Source organism: Lagenorhynchus albirostris, chromosome 4 (genome assembly GCF_949774975.1).
Source record: "Lagenorhynchus albirostris chromosome 4, mLagAlb1.1, whole genome shotgun sequence".
Taxonomy (NCBI): domain Eukaryota; kingdom Metazoa; phylum Chordata; class Mammalia; order Artiodactyla; family Delphinidae; genus Lagenorhynchus; species Lagenorhynchus albirostris.
In genome coordinates, this window is record NC_083098.1 from 8287451 (window position 1) to 8307752 (window position 20302).

At 41.5% G+C, this 20302-nt stretch overlaps 1 protein-coding gene across 2 annotated transcripts in view; it reads left to right on the top strand.

Annotated features, from left to right (window-relative positions):
- The window catches only part of HERC5 (HECT and RLD domain containing E3 ubiquitin protein ligase 5), a 41117-nt gene extending 21121 nt beyond the window's left edge, over nt 1-19996 (top strand). Inside the window, exons 14-23 of one of the 2 annotated variants that reach the window (XM_060147571.1) lie at nt 3366-3479; nt 4425-4535; nt 6295-6465; nt 9146-9289; nt 10205-10371; nt 15277-15343; nt 16190-16260; nt 18262-18445; nt 18529-18631; nt 19703-19996. In XM_060147571.1, coding sequence (XP_060003554.1) covers nt 3366-3479; nt 4425-4535; nt 6295-6465; nt 9146-9289; nt 10205-10371; nt 15277-15343; nt 16190-16260; nt 18262-18445; nt 18529-18631; nt 19703-19908 — 1338 coding nt within the window. In that variant the 3' untranslated portion in view covers nt 19909-19996. The remainder of the gene's footprint in view (nt 1-3365; nt 3480-4424; nt 4536-6294; nt 6466-9145; nt 9290-10204; nt 10372-15276; nt 15344-16189; nt 16261-18261; nt 18446-18528; nt 18632-19702) is intronic. The other variant, XM_060147572.1, reaches the window with a different exon arrangement.
- The last annotated feature ends 306 nt before the right edge of the window (nt 19997-20302 follow it).

Consider the following 20302-nt stretch of genomic DNA (forward strand, 5'->3'; position numbering starts at 1 on the left):
GCCCCGTTGACCCTGCAGACCCCTTGTGGGAAGGGGCTTGGCTGGAGGAAGCCCAGAGCAAAGACCTTTACGTCAGAGGGCAGAGGTCACTCCTGCCAAGGTCTAAAGGGAGTATTGAGGTTAGCTTTGCCTTTCACACGTTGGTGTTTAATCCAACTGAAAATTTATTTTTATTATTTTCCATATGAAAACAATTACCTAGCACCGCTTAACTGAAATTCTGGCCTTTCTGCACTGATAGGTAATGTGAACTGTCATAAAACAAGTTTCTGTGTGCGGGGTTCACGTACAGGCTCTTTTCTTACTGTTAATCATTTTATGTGGGTCTATATTGTTTCTACTTGCTAAAAGAAACACTCCTGTCTTGTTCTTGAAGTGAATCTTGGATATTTTTGGCATTTGGTTCTTCCCTATAAATTTTGGAATTGGCTTTTCAGGTTCTACACACACATACACAGATCTTACTGGGAATTTGATTGAAATTGCATTGAATCTGTACTTCACTTTGGGGAGAATTGATATCTTTACTGTTGTGAATCTTCATGGTATCTATTTCTTCTACTTATGAGATTATCTTTTAAGTTTTTCAATGAGTTTTTGTTATTTTACTATGAAAGTCTTGGATATCTTTAGTCAAATCTATTCCAGGGTATTTAACTTTTTTTAAGTTTTTGTAAATGGTATCTTTTAAAAACTATATTATCTGTTGTTGGTTTAACAGCAGATAAATGCATTGATTATAGGAATGCATTGTAAGAATGCATTGATTTTTGGATATTGATTTGTTTTCTTTTTCCTTTTTTTTTTTTTTTTTTGGCCGTACTGTGCAGCATGTGGGATCTTAGTTCCCCACCCAGGGATCGAACCCAGGCCCCATGCAGTGGAAGCTCGGAGTCTTAAACCACTGGACCGCCAGGGAAGTCCCTGAATGTTGATTTTTTTTTTTTTTTTTTTGCGTTACGCGGGCCTCTCACTGTTGTGGCCTCTCCCGTTGCAGAGCACAGGCTCCGGACGCACAGGCCCAGCGGCCATGGCTCACGGGCCCAGCCGCTCCGCGGCATGTGGGATCTTCCCAGACCGGAGCACGAACCCACATCCCCTGCATCGGCAGGCGGACTCTTAACCACAGCGCCACCAGGGAAGCCCTTGATTTTTTTAATAGCCAGTGAATTTGCTAAATTCTCGCATTATATCTAGTAATTTAACTGTAGATACTTTTGCGTTTTCTGTGCAGACAATCATATCTTTGAAAAACATAATGTTTTTTTCTTCCCAATTCTTAGGCATTTTATTATTTTCCTTTGCCTTGTTGCACTGGCTAGGCCTTCCTACCCCTAGTTGTTCAAGAGGAATGTTGAATAGAAGTCATAGTGATAGTAGGTGCCTAATCTTGTTGGTGATTTTAAAGGAAAATTCTGAATATCACTATTAAATAACATTTTTACTATGGGGTTTTGTAAAATAATCTTTCTAGGTAAAAGGATGTTCCCTCCATTTCTAAGTTGTTACACGTTTTAATTCAAAACAAGTATTGACTCTCTCCTCCTGAAATTCTACTTATTTTGTATGTTAGATCTTCTCGCTCTGTCATCCATGTCTCTTAATCGTCCTGTCATAATTTCCATCTGTTTGTCTCTTTTTACCCCATTCTGGATGATTTCTTCAGCCCTATCTTCCTGTTCATGAATTAGCTTTTCAGTGATTTTCGTCTGCTATTAAAACTGTCTTTTGGGCTTCCCTGGTGGCGCAGCGGTTGAGAGTCCGCCTGCCAATGCAGGGGACGCGGGTTCGTGCCCCGGTCTGGGAAGATCCCACATGCCGCGGAGCGGCTGGGCCCGTGAGCCATGGCCGCTGAGCCTGCGCATCTGGAGCCTGTGCTCAGCAACGGGAGAGGCCACAACAGTGAGAGGCCCACGTACCGCAAAAAAAAAAAAAAAAAAAGAACAAAAACTGTCTTTTGAGTTTGATTTCTAGTAGTATGTTTTTCACTTCTGGAAGTTCTCATTGGTTCTTTAAATTTTTTTTCTTGGTCATTATTTATAATTTCTGGGTACCTGAAGTCTTTGCAGGTCAGTTTTTGCTGTCTTTAGTTTCTGTTGAATCTTCCTCACGGCTCCTTCATTATCATGTATTTTGTGCCTGTGTGTGTGTGTGTGTGTGTGTGTACGCGCGCGCACCATTTTAACTACAGTTTGCCTCATGGTCTTGGAGTTAGGGTGGGGATGGGTTGATGCAGGAGTGGAGGAAAGAGCTTGTTCATTTCTAGGTTACCCTGGTTCACTCTAATGGTAGCCCTTTTGGGTCCCAGATTTATGAAGCAAGGTTCCCTAATTTGAACAGAGTCTAGGCTTTGTCTCCTTTTCTCAGCCTCAGCCATTGAAACTGAAGTTCAGGTTCACCAGGTTTGGCAGATACTCTCGAGGGAAGTACCACCTTCCCTTAGTTCTTGACCTGATTATTCCATCCAAAAATGTTGGTTTACAGTTTATCCTGTATTTATGGTTGTTTTCAGTGAATCAAAGTGCCTAATCTATCAAACTGCTTAAAAAAAAGGTCTGCCCTACTGCTGAAAAGTGATGCCTGTTCCTGGCTGTTTTTAAAGGTTTTATATAAAAGTGAAAGATCAATCAAAAAAATAATTCCAGGTCTTGAAAAATTGAGCAGTTTACTGAAGAGCTCAGGGAAAGTGTATTGTGATGAGCTTGCCACTTACAAAGAGAATTCCTAGAAATACTGAAGCAGCAACAGAAGAAATCTTGAAGGGATCCTGCTTTGCCCTTGGACTCTAACAGGCAGCGTCAGAATGTTTGTCAAGCTCCCCCCACACACACCTCCAGCAGAATCCACGAAGACGACGCACCTCTTTCTCCATGACTCTGAGGCTTCTGAGGCTCTTGACAGTGCAAGGCTGAGATCAGCGGGGTCCTAGTCACAGGGATGGAACAGCATCCCCGTGCAGTGGCACTGGTCGGGGAACTAAGATCCTGCAAGCTGCACAGTGCGGCAACCGCCCCCCGCAAATTAAGAGAAAGAAAGAACGTGAAGTATTGGGCCCCAGAGTAGTTTGGATTCATATTACACTGTATTTTTCTTTGCACTTGAGTTTCTTTAAAACTTCTTTATGGATTAAAAGTAGAAGTTTTTCTTCTACTTTTTTTCTACCATCAATTTCTACTATTAAATCTTAGGTATTCTTTATGCTCCTGAAAGTTTGGGGCTTTGGCAGTGGGGGAATTGGATAGAACTTAATTCTGGTCATTAAAAGTATGTTTAACTTGCTGTTTATTCTGATAATCTAATTTATAGCCATTAAGCAAAATTGTCTTTATATAAAGAACTTTCTCACAGGTGGTGTTTTATTTAAGGTAAACCAGACTAAATGTCAGCTGCCTGAAAATATCTTCAAAGTAAATGAACTCACACACTTGCTTGATTTTTATGGAGATGCATACAGAAGGACCGTCTGGAAAATGGGCGCAGTAAGTATGGCATATTTAAAGAGGGTATTGATCGTCGGTAAGTTAATACAGGCACTCGTTCTGTAACTTTGTACGAATTTCCAAAACTTCCTGTACTTTGCAGAGCTGCCCAATAGAAATAGCAGGGTTTATGGGAAAAGCAAGGCAGACCCCTCAAAACCGATGCAGTTTTGTAGCCAGAACACTGACAGAAAAGTGCTTCCTACCTGGGGGGATAGCTCAGATCAACCAGGCAAGCGGCTGTGGACAGTGCCGCGAGATGAAAAATGCACAAAAACCGAAGGGTAGAAATCCCTCCACACCCTGATTAGAGGACCGGTGGTACTGAGATAACACCTACGGGAGTGGAGCTTTGCTCTTAAGGTAGGTATAGGAGGCTCGGTAACTCACCAGGAGCCAGCAGGATAGGGCTGTAACTTTGGGGAGGGTTCCCTGGGTATAAGTACTCCTTTTTCATTTTCTTAAAATAAAGCTAAAGGGCTCTTGCTGCCAGTTCAGCAGCTAATCTGAGATTTTTTTCACCTTTTCTCTGAAGGTTCTAATTCTACTCCTAGCACGTCATCCTTTGCCTGGGAAGAATCTTGTCTGAGCTAACCAGCCATCTGCATTCTGTCAGTCCCCTGCTTACCGAATGCATCTGAACTAATTTCACGTTTCAGAAGTGCAGGTGGCAGCAAAACAGACTCTTTGGGAAAATGTCCAGAGTTTATAATTGATGGTGAAATTAAATGAGTACTGAAAACACTAGGTGTATATACCTTTCACTGATAGATATAAAACATTTCCTTAGAATTTTATATATCTGAGCCCTACTGACCAGCATTTTGGATTGCTTTGGCTATAAGTACTGAGACCTGAAACCATCAGGGCTTTAAGGCTAGGAAGTAAGGCGTAAGATTTCTCTGTCCTTTCATTTATCAAAATTGTTGTCATTTCCATTTTTAGGACACTTCAGTGGACATCCACTATCCTGTCATATTCAGTCATTTTCCATTTATCTTTAATATTCTGTCGAAAGTTAAACTACTGTATGCAGACTCACTTTTAAAAATACAGGTATGCATGCCTATTTCTTTGTTTTCATTAGCAAATCAAATGATGAGTACCTTTTCCAGTGTATAATAGAGGAGTGGTAAGGGAGCCACCCACTGGTGAAACCAGTGGTGGTCATAGCATTCAAGAAGCTTATACTCTAGTGAAGAAGGCTATGGGCTTCCCTGGTGGTGCAGCGGTTGAGAGTCCGCCTGCCAATGCAGGGGACGCGGGTTCGTGCCCCGGTCTGGGAAGATCCCACATGCCGTGGAGCGGCTGGGCCCGTGAGCCATGGCTGCTGGGCCCGCGCGTCCGGAGCCTGTGCTCCGCAACGGGAGAGGCCACAGCAGTGAGAGGCCCGCGTACCACAAAAAAAAAAAAAAAAAAAGAAGGCTAGAGAGGCTGTCACAATTTGAGTTGGGTTGGCCTTGAGGCATATTAGGGCCTCAGTAGCAAAGGTCAGAGCTTGAGCCTAGCTGTAGGGCTTTTGCCTTGAGGTTGGCGCCGGTAGTCTTCTGAACGGTACTCAAAGACGCATGGCAGACGTGGGCTTGACTGGGATTAGCACCAGTACATAAGAAGGTCTAATCTAATGGGAAAACATAGTAGTGGGAATAGAGGTGACAGAGGATTCTTGAAATTCAGACTCAAAGAAACGGCTGGCTGTGATCATGCCATAATAAAGGTTTGTGAAAAGTATTTCCCTTGCAGATGTACTTACTGTCATCAGCAAGGGGTTTTGAACTTAAAACTGTACGCTTGAAAATGCCTCAGAAAATGCACCTCACTGCATTATTATAAGGATTAAATTTGTTGATCTAGGTAAAGCATTTAGAACAGTGCCTCTCCCAAAGTGCCCGAAAGTGTTAGCGCTTGTTGTCACTTCTATGCTGATATATGCATCTGTATATCTATATGCATGAATAATATTCAAATCTATGTCATAAAAAGATACCTTTACCTAATGCAGTTGCCATAATAAAACAAAATAGGAAATTGATTTATAAGTTCCAAGTAAGACCATTAATGAAAGATTTAACAAAGGAAAATGGAAAGAAAAAAGATACGAGAACTTGATTTTGCTTCAACCCTGTAACTATTCTCTCTTGATTCTAAACAAGCTTCCGGTAATTTTTTTATAGAAATGGCATTTGATTTCTCTCTGTTTTGCTAAGAGACATAGACGTTAATGATCCCATATTGCCATTTGGTTCCAGGTGGACGGTCTGTGTGTCTGTCTGTCAGTCTGTGGGTCTGTCTCTCTCATGGTAACTTTGTAGATTATCTGTCCCCTAAAATCTCTTGTCTGAGTTTTCCTCCTAGAAAAGGATATCTTTAGAGAGGTCTTTCATCCTGCGCTTTTCCTGCAGCAGGCTTCTTTTCTAAACGTCTGAACTCCTCTTCCTGATGAGAATGCTAGGTTTCAGCTCACTGCTTCGGCCTCACTAGTCAGTCTCTTAGCCTGTTGACAATCGTTAGTCGGTCCCTGAAGTGTTCACAGCTGTGTTTACAGGATACAGTGGTCCAGAGGAGCCCGCGGTTGGTCACCTTCCTGCTCACCCAAATCAGCCCCACAGAGCTTTTCATTTCCTATGTCTCAAGTATCTTCTGCTCACTGGGGGTGAATACTGAATAAATAGCCTGTCTCCAGGGGTGTATGTAGGGCCCTTTTCATAAATGTTTGTGGCACGCGCGGATAGTAAACCGAAGCGGTTTATTCTACTTTGTAAATTTCTACTTAGAGCAAACGGTGAAATGGAGTGAAACATTTTTCTTTTCCCAGGAGAAGAGATGGCGAGCTTGCGCGACTTTGGCTGGCATTGTGGAACAAGAAAGCTCTGAATTTGCTTTACTGCCCACCGTTAATCTAACAGTCAGAAGGAGTCACTTGATTGAGGATGTTTTGAATCAGCTAAATCAGTTTGAGAATGAAGATCTGAGGAGGGAGTTATGGGTAAAATATAATTCTTACTTAATGTTTTTGCCGCTAAGACAGAAAACATAAAAGGATGTAATAAGGGGCCTTACAGAGAGGGAATTATCGCCCTTTTCCGCTGGGGTTATCTGTATCGGAGTTCCCCTAGTTTTCCTCAGTTACCTGTGCATTCCAGGTGAGAGCTGTCAGTACAGTCTGGCTAACGAGCAGTAGGTGAAATGGTCGTCCTCCCCCCAACCTGATCAGGTAGATAGCCCAGTACTAGCCCTAAGAGGTCCATCCCCTCATGAGGCTTGACCAAGCCGGCTGGTCATCACCTTTTAAAGGTTCCAGTGAGATGGGGTTGACCCAGAGGAGAATTGAGAGTTTGTTTCTGCTCTTCTGCAGGAACCCAGATTGCTTTGTTGAAGAGAGAACATTCTCTTTATTGACTACATAGTTTTTTGAGGGTATAATTGTAGATATCACCATGTCCTGAGTATTCATTAATAACGATCTTCGGTTTAGCTACTATATAAATTGTCTTACTAATAGATATTTGACACAGAATAATAATGACTAGAAGATCTAATGAATGTTTTCCTTATGCCAGGAACTACTGTAAAAGCTTTACACTTTTGTAACCCTTTGACCCACACTGTGTAGAAGGTTCTGTTTTTCCCTCCTTTTACACATGGGGAAACTGAGGTGCAGAACCATGAGGTAACTTATCCCAGGGTGACACAACTGATAAGTATCAGAGCCAGGATTTCAGCCCAGCCATCAGGCTCTAGACTCTCCAATTAATCAAGATAAGTCAGGATTTTCCTGATAATATTTATTAGAGTGTTTTTGATTCGAGGCGTTAGTTTATCACTTGTCCTACTCAGATTAAAGAATGATTGACTTGACCAAACTCAAGATACTATTTTAAAAGTATAGAGTTTGCAGTTAGAGTTAGCATTTCTGTGTATTTTTGCACATAGACAATTTTTAAAAATCTAGTGAACTCAGACTTCCCTGGTGGCGCAGTGGTTGAGAGTCCGCCTGCCGATGCAGGGGACGCGGGTTCGTGCCCTGGTCCGGGAGGATCCCACAAGCCGCGGAGCGGCTGGGCCCGTGAGCCATGGCCGCTGAGCCTGCGCGTCCGGAGCCTGTGCTCCGCAACGGGAGAGGCCACAACAGTGAGAGAGAGGCCCGCGTACCGCAAAAAAAAAAAAAAAAATCTGGTGAACTCATTTTGACTCTAAACTGTGTCAGCCAGCCAGTCCACTCAGTTATTTTAGTTCCACTTTTATATTTCATTCATCCATTTAAAAAATTTAGGTAACATTTGAATAAGCAGCTACTATTTTCCAGACTGTGTGAGACACTTTACCTGCGTTATCCCATTTAATCTTTCTGATGATCTCGTGGGAAAACACACTTCGTGAGGTTAAGGAGCTTGCCCACATAAAGGGGCAGGGTAAGAGGAAGGATAGAAGCACCAGCATAGAGCCGCAGGAATTTCTGGTATTAACGCAGCACGAAAAAGAAGAGAGAGATGAAAGCTTGAATAGTGCTTCATAAGAGAAAGCAAGGGAGAAAAGAGTGTGAAGAAAGAGGAAGTGGCCAGAAGTGTAAAATGAGTGGGTGAAATTAGGATGAGACGTGAGAAACTCAAGTCCTTGGAATTGGGGATTCACAGATTCTTGGTCCTCTTGGAGAGAAGCATTTAAGTAGAGAAACAAGTTTAGAAGTTGGTGTACATTAATCCCCAAAATTAGGCAACCTAGATTAGAGGAAGCCAGTATTGTCTGTACTGGAAACAGTGGTGTTGAGATTTTTTTCTCTTTTAAGGATAAGGGAGACCTTAACATATTTGTAAACTGAAGTGAAGGATTCCAAGAAGGAAAGGCAGAAAGGAGAACAGAGCAAGTAATTGAAGGAGCAAAGATGGGTTATAATAGAATCATCTCGAGGAGGGATTGGTGTCAGCAGGTGGGATTGCTGCCTCCTTATGGAATCAACAGCCAAGCCAGTAAATACATGTGCTCTGGTGTTTCAGTTTTTTTGAAAATTCTGATATTTATGATTTCTTTATGTTTACTTTCATTATACTTGATGTACCTGATGATTATAAAAATGATGCCAGTTGAGGTCAGTTTAGTGGTGAAGACTTCAGGCTCTCAGGTTTGTCACCCGTAGGATTAAGTCTCAGCAGCTGGGGACTTCCCTGGTGGTGCAGTGGTTAAGAATCCGCCTGCCGATGCAGGGGACACGGGTTCAAGCCCTGGTGCAGGAAGATCCCACATGCCGCGGAGCAACTAAGCCCGCGAGCCACAGCTACTGAGCCTGCGCTCTAGAGCCCGTGCTCCGCAACAAGAGAAGCCACCGCAATGAGAAGCCCACGCAGCACGACGAAGAGTAGCACCCACTCGCCGCAACTAGAGAAAGCCCGTGCGCAGCAACGAAGACCCAACACAGCCAAAAATAAAAATAAATAAATTTATTTTTTAAAAAAGTCTTAGCAGCTGTATAACCTTGGGAAAGTTATTTAAATTCTTGAAGCCCCATGAGCCTCCTAGAATTCGTAAGAAAATTCAGTGCGCTAACACAAGTAATTTGCTTACCCCAGTACCTCCCAAATACTGGGGTCCACAAATAGTTATTAAATGAGATTTAATGCGTAGCAGTACAGAGCTCTGGAAGTGATGCATTATTTGCTCTGTTTCTTTAGGTTTCATTTAGTGGAGAAATTGGATATAACGCTGGAGGAGTCAGAGCAGAGTTTTTCCGTTGTCTCTTTGAAGAAATGACCCGGCCAGAATATGGGATGTTCACATATCCTGAAGAGGCTTCCTACATGTGGTTTCCTGTCAAGGTAAGTCCTCTTTTCTTGGTGTAGGTGTTTCCTGAGAGAAAAGGTATGGGGATTTACCATAGAAAATTAGGTTGTCTAGACTGTTGTATTATGGGAGAGGAATTATTGATGTAATTATGGAGATAACTTTTAATTCTAAAAAAGTGATTATTTTCTCTAAAATGGGGGTCCTCTTGCCCTGGGTTCCCAAGTCCACACAAGAGAATTTAAGCAATATATATGTATTGACCATTTCTAGAATGTATAGGTAAAAATGAACCCTTCCTTTCTTAGGCACTCATTCTTTGTTCTGTTTCCCCAATGAATTTGAAGATACAGCCTATGAAAAGAAATTGCAAAAACTTTGTTTATAAGGATTACTGAGCCTAAGGTGTTTCTATTCCTGTTAATACTTTTATTTTTTATTGAAATATGTTTGACATATAGTATTGTATAAATTTAAGGTGTACCACATGTTGATTTGATATATTTATATTATAGTATGATTGCCATTGTAGTGGTAATTAGCACCTTTATCACATCTCATAATTATTTCTTTTCAGTGGTGGATAATTAAGATCTAGTACCATAGCAGGTTTGATGATTGTAATACAGTATCGTTATCCATACTCACTGTGCTGTGCTTTTGAACGCTAGGATTCATTTGCTACTCATTGCAGCTTTTCCGCCTGAACAACATCTCTCCTGTCTCCTCACCCCCATACTATTGATGCTTCCAGTAACCAAAACTGTGGCAGGGATTTAAATTGACTTAATAATTGAATATAAACCCTAAGTATTCTTATCTCAAGATTTTTCGTTTTAATTTGTGATTTGATTTTGTGAAAGGGGAGAAATGGTTTACCTAATGTAAATATTCCATTGTACTGGTAAAAATTCATAATACGTTAAGGTTTTTTTTTTCCCTCTTTTCAGCCTAAATTTGAGAAGAAGAGTTATTTCTTCTTTGGGGTTCTGTGTGGACTCTGCCTGTTCAGTCGCAATGTTGCCAACATCCCTTTCCCACTGGCTCTGTTTAAGAAACTTTTGGACCAAGTGCCATCGTTAGAAGACTTGAAAGAACTCAGTCCTGTTCTGGGACAGTAAGTTAACGTAGTTCCTTTTTCAGAACCCTGTCTAACATATATTTAGATAAATAATTAAACACACACATTCCAGTAGTATTTTCGTGTTCAATAGTAGCATTCTGGGTGTTTTAAACTGATTCTAACTTTGTCAAATTGTTAGATAATAATTGAACTTTCTAAAATTAAGAAAAGTTGGTTTTTCGTATAGTCGGTCCTCACTGTTTTCATTAACCTTTGGTTTATTTGAGTAGAGACAGTCATGACAGAGCACAGGTTACACCTTGGTGCAAAACCTGCAAGTGATGCTTATTTTATTTCGTTTTATTTATTTATTTACTTATTTATTTTAAAGAGACATGTTTTCCAAAGTTGTTTTTTTGTTTTGTTTTTTTTAAAATTTATTTACTTTTGACTGTGTTGGGTCTTCGTCCCTGTGCGTGGGCTTTCTCTAGTTGCAGTGAGCGGGCGCTACTCTTCGTTGCGGTGTGCGGGCTTCTCACTGTGGTGGCTTCTCTTGTTGCAGAGCACGGGCTCTAGGCACGCAGGCTCAGTAGTTGTGGCACACAGGCTTAGTTGCTCCATGGCATGTGGGATCTTCCCAGAACAGGGCTTGAACCCGTGTCCCCTGCATTGGCAGGCGGATTCTTAACCACTGTGCCACCAGGGAGGTCCTGATGTTTATTTTAAAAGTTGTTTTATGTCATCCTCTTTAAAATGAAAACTTATTTCTAAGTTAAAAGACAAGCCACCACCTCACAAAACATATTGGTAACAAATAATAGAAAGGGTTAATACCCCTGCTGAATAAAGCGTTCCTGCACATCCATAAGAAAAATTGACAGAGTATACAAGAAAGTAACCTACAAAAGAAGCAATAGAAATGGTTCGTAAATTAAGATGATCACGGATAATCATAAATTAAGTGATCATGGAATGCATATTAAAGTGAGAGGCTAATATGGACTTCAAATTGACAGTGGTTGGAAATACTGATGCTGCGTAGTGTCAGCAAGGATTTGGGAGAAGGTTCACTCTGATATCAAGAATTGTGAGTGGAATTAATTGTAAATTGGTAACTCCTTGTCAGAGAGCAGTATGGCAGTACAGTATTCCCCCTTATCTGCAGGAGATGCGTTCCAAGCCCTCCAGTGGATGCCTGAAACCGTAGATAGTACCGAATGCTATATATACCATGTCTTCTCCTATACGTACATACTTAAGATAAAACTTTATTTATAAATTTGGCACACTATGAGATTAACAATAACTAATAATAAAATAGGACAATTATAATAATATACTGTAATAAAAGTTATGTGAATGTGGTTTCCCTCTCTCAAAATGTCTTACTGAGGAAATCTAATGCCTTTTCCATCCTAACTGAGCACTTATCATGCACTGTGGCCATAACTTTTGCAGTTGGAGGTGCAAGAGCAAACCAGCATGAATTTCTTTTTTCTTCTTTACAGTTTCCCAGATAGAAGATTCTTTCATACTGTAGGTCCTAGCCACCTCAGCGTCTGATTTTTTCTTTCCTTATTAAGTTGAGAACTTTCACCTTTTCACTTAAAACATACAGTTTACGGCTTCTCTTAGGCCCATCCGAATTGCCACCATCACTACTCTTGCTCTTTGGGGCCGTCATTAAGTAAAATAAGGGTTGCGTGGATGCAAGCACTGTGGTGCCACAGTGGTCACGAGGCAGCTACTGAATGCCCAACAGGTGGGATACGCTGGACAGAGGGATGATTTACCGCACAAAGAGGGATGGTGAGAGATTGCATCATACTACTCAGTACGGCCTGCAATTTAAAACTGATGAATTATTCTGCAGTTTTCCATTTAATGTTTTCAAATTGCAGTAGACCACAGATAACTGAAACTTTGGAGAGCAAAACCATGGCTAAGAGGGGACTACTGTGCTTAGAATAAAAAAAAACATGTTTGCTGCTTTGACCCAAAAATTCTACCTCTAGACATTTCACATTTAGAAATAGGCAATCGTGCAGATATGTCTCCTAACGCACATTGTATTAGATAGTTTATAATATGTAGACTACCTAAATGCTCTTCAGTGAGGGAATTAATGTTTTTGGTATATTTTTGCAATGGAATACTGTGGGGATTTCTAAAAGAATGAGAACAGTAGTATGATTCTGTTATTATTATTATCCCTATTTTACAGATGAGGAAACTGAAAGGGAAGAAAGTTAGGTAACTTGCCCCAGATCCCATAGTGACAGAACTATGGTTGGAACACAGACACTGGCTCCGGAATCCAACTATTAGTCGTTATACTTATTATACTAGTAAGATAAGGACAAAAATATTGAAAGCACCAAATTTGGAAAGGAGTAGATAAGTTTGTCATTTTTTGCTGAAAACATTGAAAATGACATAAATAATGCTTATGCCTAAGAAGATTTAATAAACTAAATAACTTAATATACATAAACTGAATAAAGACCACTAAATCCATATTAGCATTTCTCAAACTTTTAGGTCTTAAGACTCTCTTAAAAATTAAGAGAGGACCCCAAAGAGCTTTTACTTATATCGGTTACATTTGTCAGTATTTATAATATTAGAAATTAAAAGTGATAAATGTTTTAAATACAGGAATACATGCTCATTCTGTTAGCTGTCACATAGCCTCTGGAAAACTCTGTTCTGTACTCATGACAGAATGTGAAGGAGGCAAGTAACGTCTTAGTAGTATTATGAAATTAGTTTTGACCTTGTGGACCCCCCTGTAAAGACCTCAGGGATTCCCAGAAATTGTTGGTCTTGGTTATGCTTTGAGAATCCCTGATCTCTATATTCAACAAAACTCCTATTTTAATCCCAGCAGGCTTAAAAAAAAAAAAAAGGCTGATTTAAAATGTATATGGATGAACAAGGGGCCAGGAATAGCCAAAAATAATTTGCAAGGTGAATAAGGATGGGGAGCTTGGCCTAGCAGATATCAAGAGTCATTAGAAAGCTGTATTAATTAGGGCAGTATGATATTGGTGCAAGCTTTCCAATGGTACAGGAGAGCATAGAACCCTATACACATGGAAGTTTGTTAGAGGTAGTATATTAGATCAGTGGGAACAGAAGTACTGTTCAATTAATGCACCTGGGAAAAAAAGGAGAACAGATACCGTACATCACATAATAGAATCAACTCTGTGTGGATAAGGGACTTGAATACTGAATGCAACGATGATGAAAATATGGACAGTTATCTTTCTCACCACTGGGATTTCTCAAGCAAGACATAAAAATACCAACGTTAAAGGAAAGATTGATAAATTTAAGTGCAATAAGATGAAAGAAGTTCTCTGTTCATCAAGAGATACCTTAGCAAAGAGAAAAGATACTCTTCAAACTGTAGATACATGTATAACATTTTGGGGGTGGTAGAAAAATGGGATAAGGGAGGTACCCCCTGTAGGTAGGTATAAGATCCTGGCAATGTTTTAGTTCTTGTTTGGGGAGTCAGGTTCACAGGTGTTCTTCATAAACATACCCATAAATAAGCAAACGAGCTGTACAGGGACATATAAAGACAAAGTATCTTGAACCAAGTTTATGATGAATCCAGTTTTGTCAGCTGGGTTCCCATTACTTTCCCTCAATCCCCCCAAAGCACAGTTAAACATGGTCTGTTTTTATCGTGATACCATAATAAAAGATCCAGCATTTTAGAGAATTCCTTGGCGGTCCAGTGGTTAGGACTTGGCACTTGCACCGCCGTGGCCTGCGTTCAGTCCGTGGTCGGGGAACTGAGATCTCACAAGCCATGTGGCACGTGGCATGGCCAAAAAAAAAAAGAAAAAAGGATCCAACATTTTGGCACAATATGGTAATAAAAAATCCAGCAGGGAAAAGGAATCAACTTGGATTCCACCTTCTCCCAGAGGTCTTCCCCGATGACACGCATCCCTTCAGAAGGAGTTAACCAAGCTCTCCCAAGTTGTACCTATACCATTTACATCGTTCCTAGCTGCACATAGCTGACAGCACTGTAGTAAGATTTTTATCAGCATATCTTACCTGTAAGTCTCAGGATTTAATCAATAATAATGTCTTACTCTCAGCTTTACGTCCCTTATCCCTGCCATACCAGATACTTAATAAATGTTTGTTGAATGAATAAATGAGTGAGGGAGCACATAATATAGTATGCCTTGTATTACTTTAAAAGTATTTATAGGGACTTCTCTGGCAGTCCAGTGGCTAAGACTCCGTGCTTCCAGTGCAGGGCACGCAGGTTCGATCCCTGGTCGGGGAAACTAAGATCCCGCATGCTGCGTGGCCTGGCCAAAAAATAAAAAATTAAGAAAAATAAAAGTATTTATAAAGGTGGAAATATAAAGACAGGCTGCTCTCCATTCTGATGTAACCTCTGTTCTCACAGATGCCTTGACACAGTTAAGGTGGTCAAATTTCAGGTCTGTCTTAAGCTTGAAGATATTGGGACAGGAGGTATAGAGAAGGCCCTTTGACCCACCCACTCCTAAAAATTTCAAGTGATACCTGATAATTAAAAGGAAATCTATTATTCTGTAAGTAATGTTTATTAAAAGCTTAAAGAAAGGTAACACCAGTGTGAATGAGTTTCAGAATCAATAAGCATGTTAGTGATCCTTCTCTGAATTAGGAACCTGCTGTCACTGGGTGAGCCGGATAGGGTGGAGGGAAGAGAGCTGGGAATTGTGTGAGGAGCCTGCAGAATTGCAAATAAACCTCCAAATGTCACACTTTCGGCTGAGGTCAGGCCCGAGTTAGAGTCTCAGTACACAGAAGCAGGTTCGGTGAACTGAACCTGACCTCCCACCTTGGGAATAAGCGTGCCCTTGACATTTGTTTTAGTTAATGTTTCTAGCCATCATGATTATTGACATCTGAAGAATAAAATCATTTGTTCTTCAGGAGTTTGCAGACCCTTCTGGATGATGAAGGCGATGACCTTGGAGAAGTATTCCACATCCATTTTAATGTGAGTAACAGTAAAAATCAAATTACAGCTCCTATTTCATCGGATGAACCTTTTTTATACTTACCTTTAATAAAAAACCACACGGAATTAAGCTAGTACAGAAGGTGTTCTTCCTCATTTTTCATGAGCTGGGTGTATCAGTTAGATCTTACCAAGGAATAGACAACGCCTAAGCTTAGTGGGTTAAAGCAGCAGACACGATTCTGTGGGTGTCTGGACTGGGCTGACCTGGCGGGCTGCCTGGCCCACAGTGGCCTTGCTTACACACCTGGTGGCCAGCAGGCCGGATGGCTGAGGGGGTGTCAGCTGGAACAGCTGTCTCTGTTCTAGTGGCCTTTTGTCCTCCAGTAGGCTAGCTGAGGCTTCTTCACGAGTGGTCGCAGGGTCATGGCGAGTAGGAGATGGCGAGCCCCGGCACACCAGCTGCTCTTCAAGCTTTTGCTCCTGTCAGGTCCCGTGGGCTAAAGTACTTCACGTGGCCACGCTCGGACTCGGGAGCCGAAGAAATAGACTCGCCCTCTTGATGGGAGGTGTTGCAGAATCACGTTGCGTAAATAGCAGGATGGGAGGAATCTGGCCACGTTTTGCAAATCTACCATACTAGGTCTGTAGTGTGTAAAGTGAATGCTGAGCTATGGCAACTGTCCGATTAATTTATTCAATATGATCAGTTAAAATAGATCATTCAAGTTCTTTTAGAAACTTAGTTTTCGTTCTGCATGGTAAAGGTGGTAATTTTTTACCACCTTGCTGGTTTGAGGAAAAGAGGTATGCTCCAGAGTGTTTTTGTTGATAGTATATTGTTCGGGATTGTCTCGGAGATACTGAGTTCGTTTGTGGTTACAGGTGCATTGGGACAAACATGACGTAGACTTAATTCCTAACGGAAGTCACATAACTGTCGACCACGCTAACAAGTAGGTACAAAGACGTGAAGTATTTGTTTTGTTTATACACTGCATTTATTTCGCTGGGCTCTAAAAATTCCTTGTAATTATTATCTTCCTTTCTCAATCATTTTCCGAAAAGGCAGAGAGTCAGTTCATGTTGTATGTATGTGTGTGTCTCCTAGGGTTTGTATGCTGGCTGGGAAGGAAATGGCTTTCTTGGAGAGGCCTTCCCTCATCTTCCTGTCTAGGATTATACCACTGAGCTCTCTCTCTTTATTCCCCTTACCTTTTCACGTCACACGTTACCTACCTTTAGGATTTTTGCTTGTTTCCTTATCAGTGTTTCCGTAGCTCTGAGGAGCTGTGTGATGGCAGGGTCTTGGTCTGTCTTGCTCACCGTTGTTTATCCAGTGCCTGGAGTTGTCCACAGTGGTGTCTGGTCCACAGCAGGCGCTTAGTTTTGTTAATATTATTAGATGTTACTGTGGTATCTTGACTTCCCAATACTTTATGGGATGCCATTTAGAGCCATAGAGTTTGCGATTATAGAACGCTCCCCTGATAGTTGGCCAGAGTGGCAAAGAAATATCTAGTGAGCTTTCTTTATTTTAAAAAACTTGGTATTATAACATACAGACAGGTTCAAAATTAGAAGCATTCAGATCAAGAAATGGAACATTTCTAGCTCTGTGGTGTATTTTATGACGATACCCCAGTTTGTCCATAGTATTATTGAATGCCTGGCCCCTTTCCCTGAAAGAATTGGCAAATGTGCCCAAAGGCAGAAACTGCAAGCTAAGTGCTGGGCTCGCCTCGGGGAGCTTCCCTTGTCTCTTAGTCCAAAGGCCCTCTTGAATCTTGACTTAGATTTGGAAACCTGGAGCTAGATGTGCTTTTGTATATTACCTGGGTTTTTTCTAGTTCTTATCGCTGGGAACATTTGCTACAAGCTACTCCATCATAGCTAGATGTATAAATCCCCTCTTTGTGTTTAAGCACAAATAATTACTCACTCTGACAAATTCAGACAATACAAAAGAGTATAAAATAGGAAGTTTCCCCTGTCTCCCAAGCCCATTCTCCAGAGATAACAGGGACGGTTTTATTCTTCCAAAATTTTTCTCTTCTTATCTGTCAGTTCTCTTAACTGTGTGACTTTGAGCAATCTCGTACCTTCACTGTGTCTCAGTTTCTTTTCCTCTTTACCAAAATGCCATAAGAACCTGCCTTGCAGAGTTTTACGAAGATTAAATTAGACAATACATGAAAAAAACAGCTCTAACAGTTCATGGCACATGGTAAGCACCCCATTATTAGATGTTCTAGCTCTTACTTTTTTTTTTCTGCTTTAGAATATTTTATTGGTATCCTTTTGATAAGACCAAGTAAAGGCCGCCTAATTCATCTTGGCCCCCACATTTCTAGGCAGTCCCCTCCCCCCATCCCCCAGAGGTTGACAGCTGCTCACATGGGTTCATGCAGGAAAGATGTAAAGTTCCTAGGATCTGTCCAGCACCAGATGGAGGACATCCTTTGTGTCAGCAAAATTCAGAGTACCCAGGTAGAAGGCACGCTGCTCTCCACTTCTTGTCGCAGCCTGTTGTTGTAGTGGCAGGAACCATTATCCGGGCACACCAGCCATCCCAACAGCGCTTCTCCAAGAGGAGAATTCCAGACCTTAGGCCTTCAGTCACCAGGCTAGCCCTGAATCTCTGTGAAGGGGCACCGCCCCAGCTGGACTGTCAAAGCTCTCGTGCTTTATTCAAGACTGACACGCCGGTGGATGTCTCAAGCCCCCTCGTGGCACTGCAGACCCTCCTTCGAGAATCAGGGGGCTGCACACCGGCAACTGTGCAAAGATGGCGCAGGTGGCCGCCTTCCCCTTGTTTGGGGAAGGTTTTGCAGCAGCTGCCAGGAGGACCCCAGGGCCACTGTCTTTTCCTTTATTTCTATCATCCTTTTCACCCCCTCCCCCAGGTTTGTTCAGGATAGTGCAGTAACCTGAAATCATCTTTTGTTGCATTAAAGGAGAGACTATGTTTCTAAGTATGTCAGTTACATCTTCAACGTCTCTGTAAAGGCGGTTTATGAAGAGTTTCAAAGAGGATTTTACAAAGTGTGCGACAAGGAGATTATTGAATTTTTCCATCCGGAAGAACTCAAGGATGTGATTATTGGAAATACAGATTACGACTGGGAAACATTTGAAAAGGTACATCATAAAGGCCAAGTGGTTTGAATTACAATTTTGTTTGTTTGTTTCCTGAATTTTTTTTTTTTTTGCATTTTCTCTAGAATGCACGTTACGAACAAGGATATGACAGTTCACATCCCACCATAGTGATGTTTTGGAAGGCTTTACACAAATTGACTTCGGAGGAAAAGAAAAAATTCCTTGGTGAGTATTGCATCAGGAGGAGGTCTATAATCTCGTGTCTTTTCTGTGAAGTAAGGAAATCTTGTGTGTCATGGGTACCATTTGCAACAAATCATGCTGTCAGAGCCACTCCTAGCCCACTGGAAGGTCCTTTATGCCAGGTTGTCCCAACATCGAAAAACAAATGTTAATATAGGTCTTTCTCCTGTCATTTTCAATTCTGCCTTGCTTCTAAATTTTTCTTCTTTTCTTTGAGCTAAATATGGAGGCTTCTCCTGTAGTTGAGTCTCCGTTCAGTTACCCAGGCCCTGTGGGATGAGCCAGGCTGTGTACCGTCATTTGTGTCCACTCCTTTACCTCAGCTTCAGACTTTGAGCTCAGTTTTATGCCTACTCGGTGCTTTTCCTGAGACCTGTCTAAAGACTTCCTCTCTCATTTTCTTACTCAACTTCCTTAGCTTATTTTTGAGAAACGTTTATCTGCTCATTCTTTCTTCTGTGGATAACATGGGTGTTGGAAAGTATTCAGACTTCTCCAGAAGCCCAACCTAACTCTCCAGTCTTAACGCTTATGGGAAATCTTTGTTCCAGCCGAACAGTCCCCTTGTCTGTACATTCTAGAGCCTACTCTGCACCTCCCACCTCCAGCTTTCTCCTTCCGTTCCTTGAACCTTCACCTGCCTCCTTGTGGCCTCTCTAAACCTTTCCCTCCTTTAAAGGTTCAACTTCATTCCGAACTCTCGGAAGCCTTCCCGGTCATCCCAGCCTGATTCTCTCTCCCTGCTCTGAACCACAGCATTTACACTCAGCAGGTACTTAACTCCATGCCACCTTGTTTGCTGTCTTACACCCTTTTATTTTTCTCTTGCCGTTTGTCTTTTCCTGCTCAAGAATCTGATATTCCCAGCCAGACTGTAAGCTCCTTGAGGGCGGTGACTGTGTCAGACTTTGTGCTAACAGTGGTCCCCAATGCAGTCCAATGTAGGACTCTGCACAGGGGCCCTCAATTAGTGTCTCTGAACAAACACATTTTTCCCTCTGTAAATTTTGGTCTCTGTGAAGCAGATGACTCATTTTGATTCTTCTTTTGTAGCGTTTCTTACAGGAACGGACAGAATTCAATTAATAGGCTTAAAGAACATGAAAATAACATTTCGCTGTCCTGAAGATTTGAATGAGAAAGATCCCATAAGGGCACAGACGTGTTTCAGTGTCCTCTACCTCCCTAAATATTCTACAATGGAAAGAGTAGAAGAAGCGCTGCAAGTAGCCATCAACAGCAACAGAGGGTTCGGCTGACTGTACCTCTCACTCTTTCCCCCTTTCGGGAGATATTTTCAAAAATAAAGTTAACTCAGAAATGAACATAAAAGTCTTGCTGACTGTTCAGTGTGTTTACCTGCTTTTTTAGAATGGCTGTTTTTGCATGTAAGATGTATTAGTAGTGATACAGATTAGGCTGTTAAAACAAGGTGACCCTGAAACCCAGTGCATCAAGTGAGACGGAAGGGATTTTTTTACCTCATAAACGTCTGGGTGGTGCGTCCAGGGGCTGACGTGGTGGCTCTCCCTCTCACACTGCTCTAGTAAAAGTCACAAATGACTTTCTTGTTGCAAATTTCAATGGAAACTTGCCCATTTCCATCTTAAAGGTATTTATTGCATTTGAAACTGTTGACTGCTTTCTCCTCAA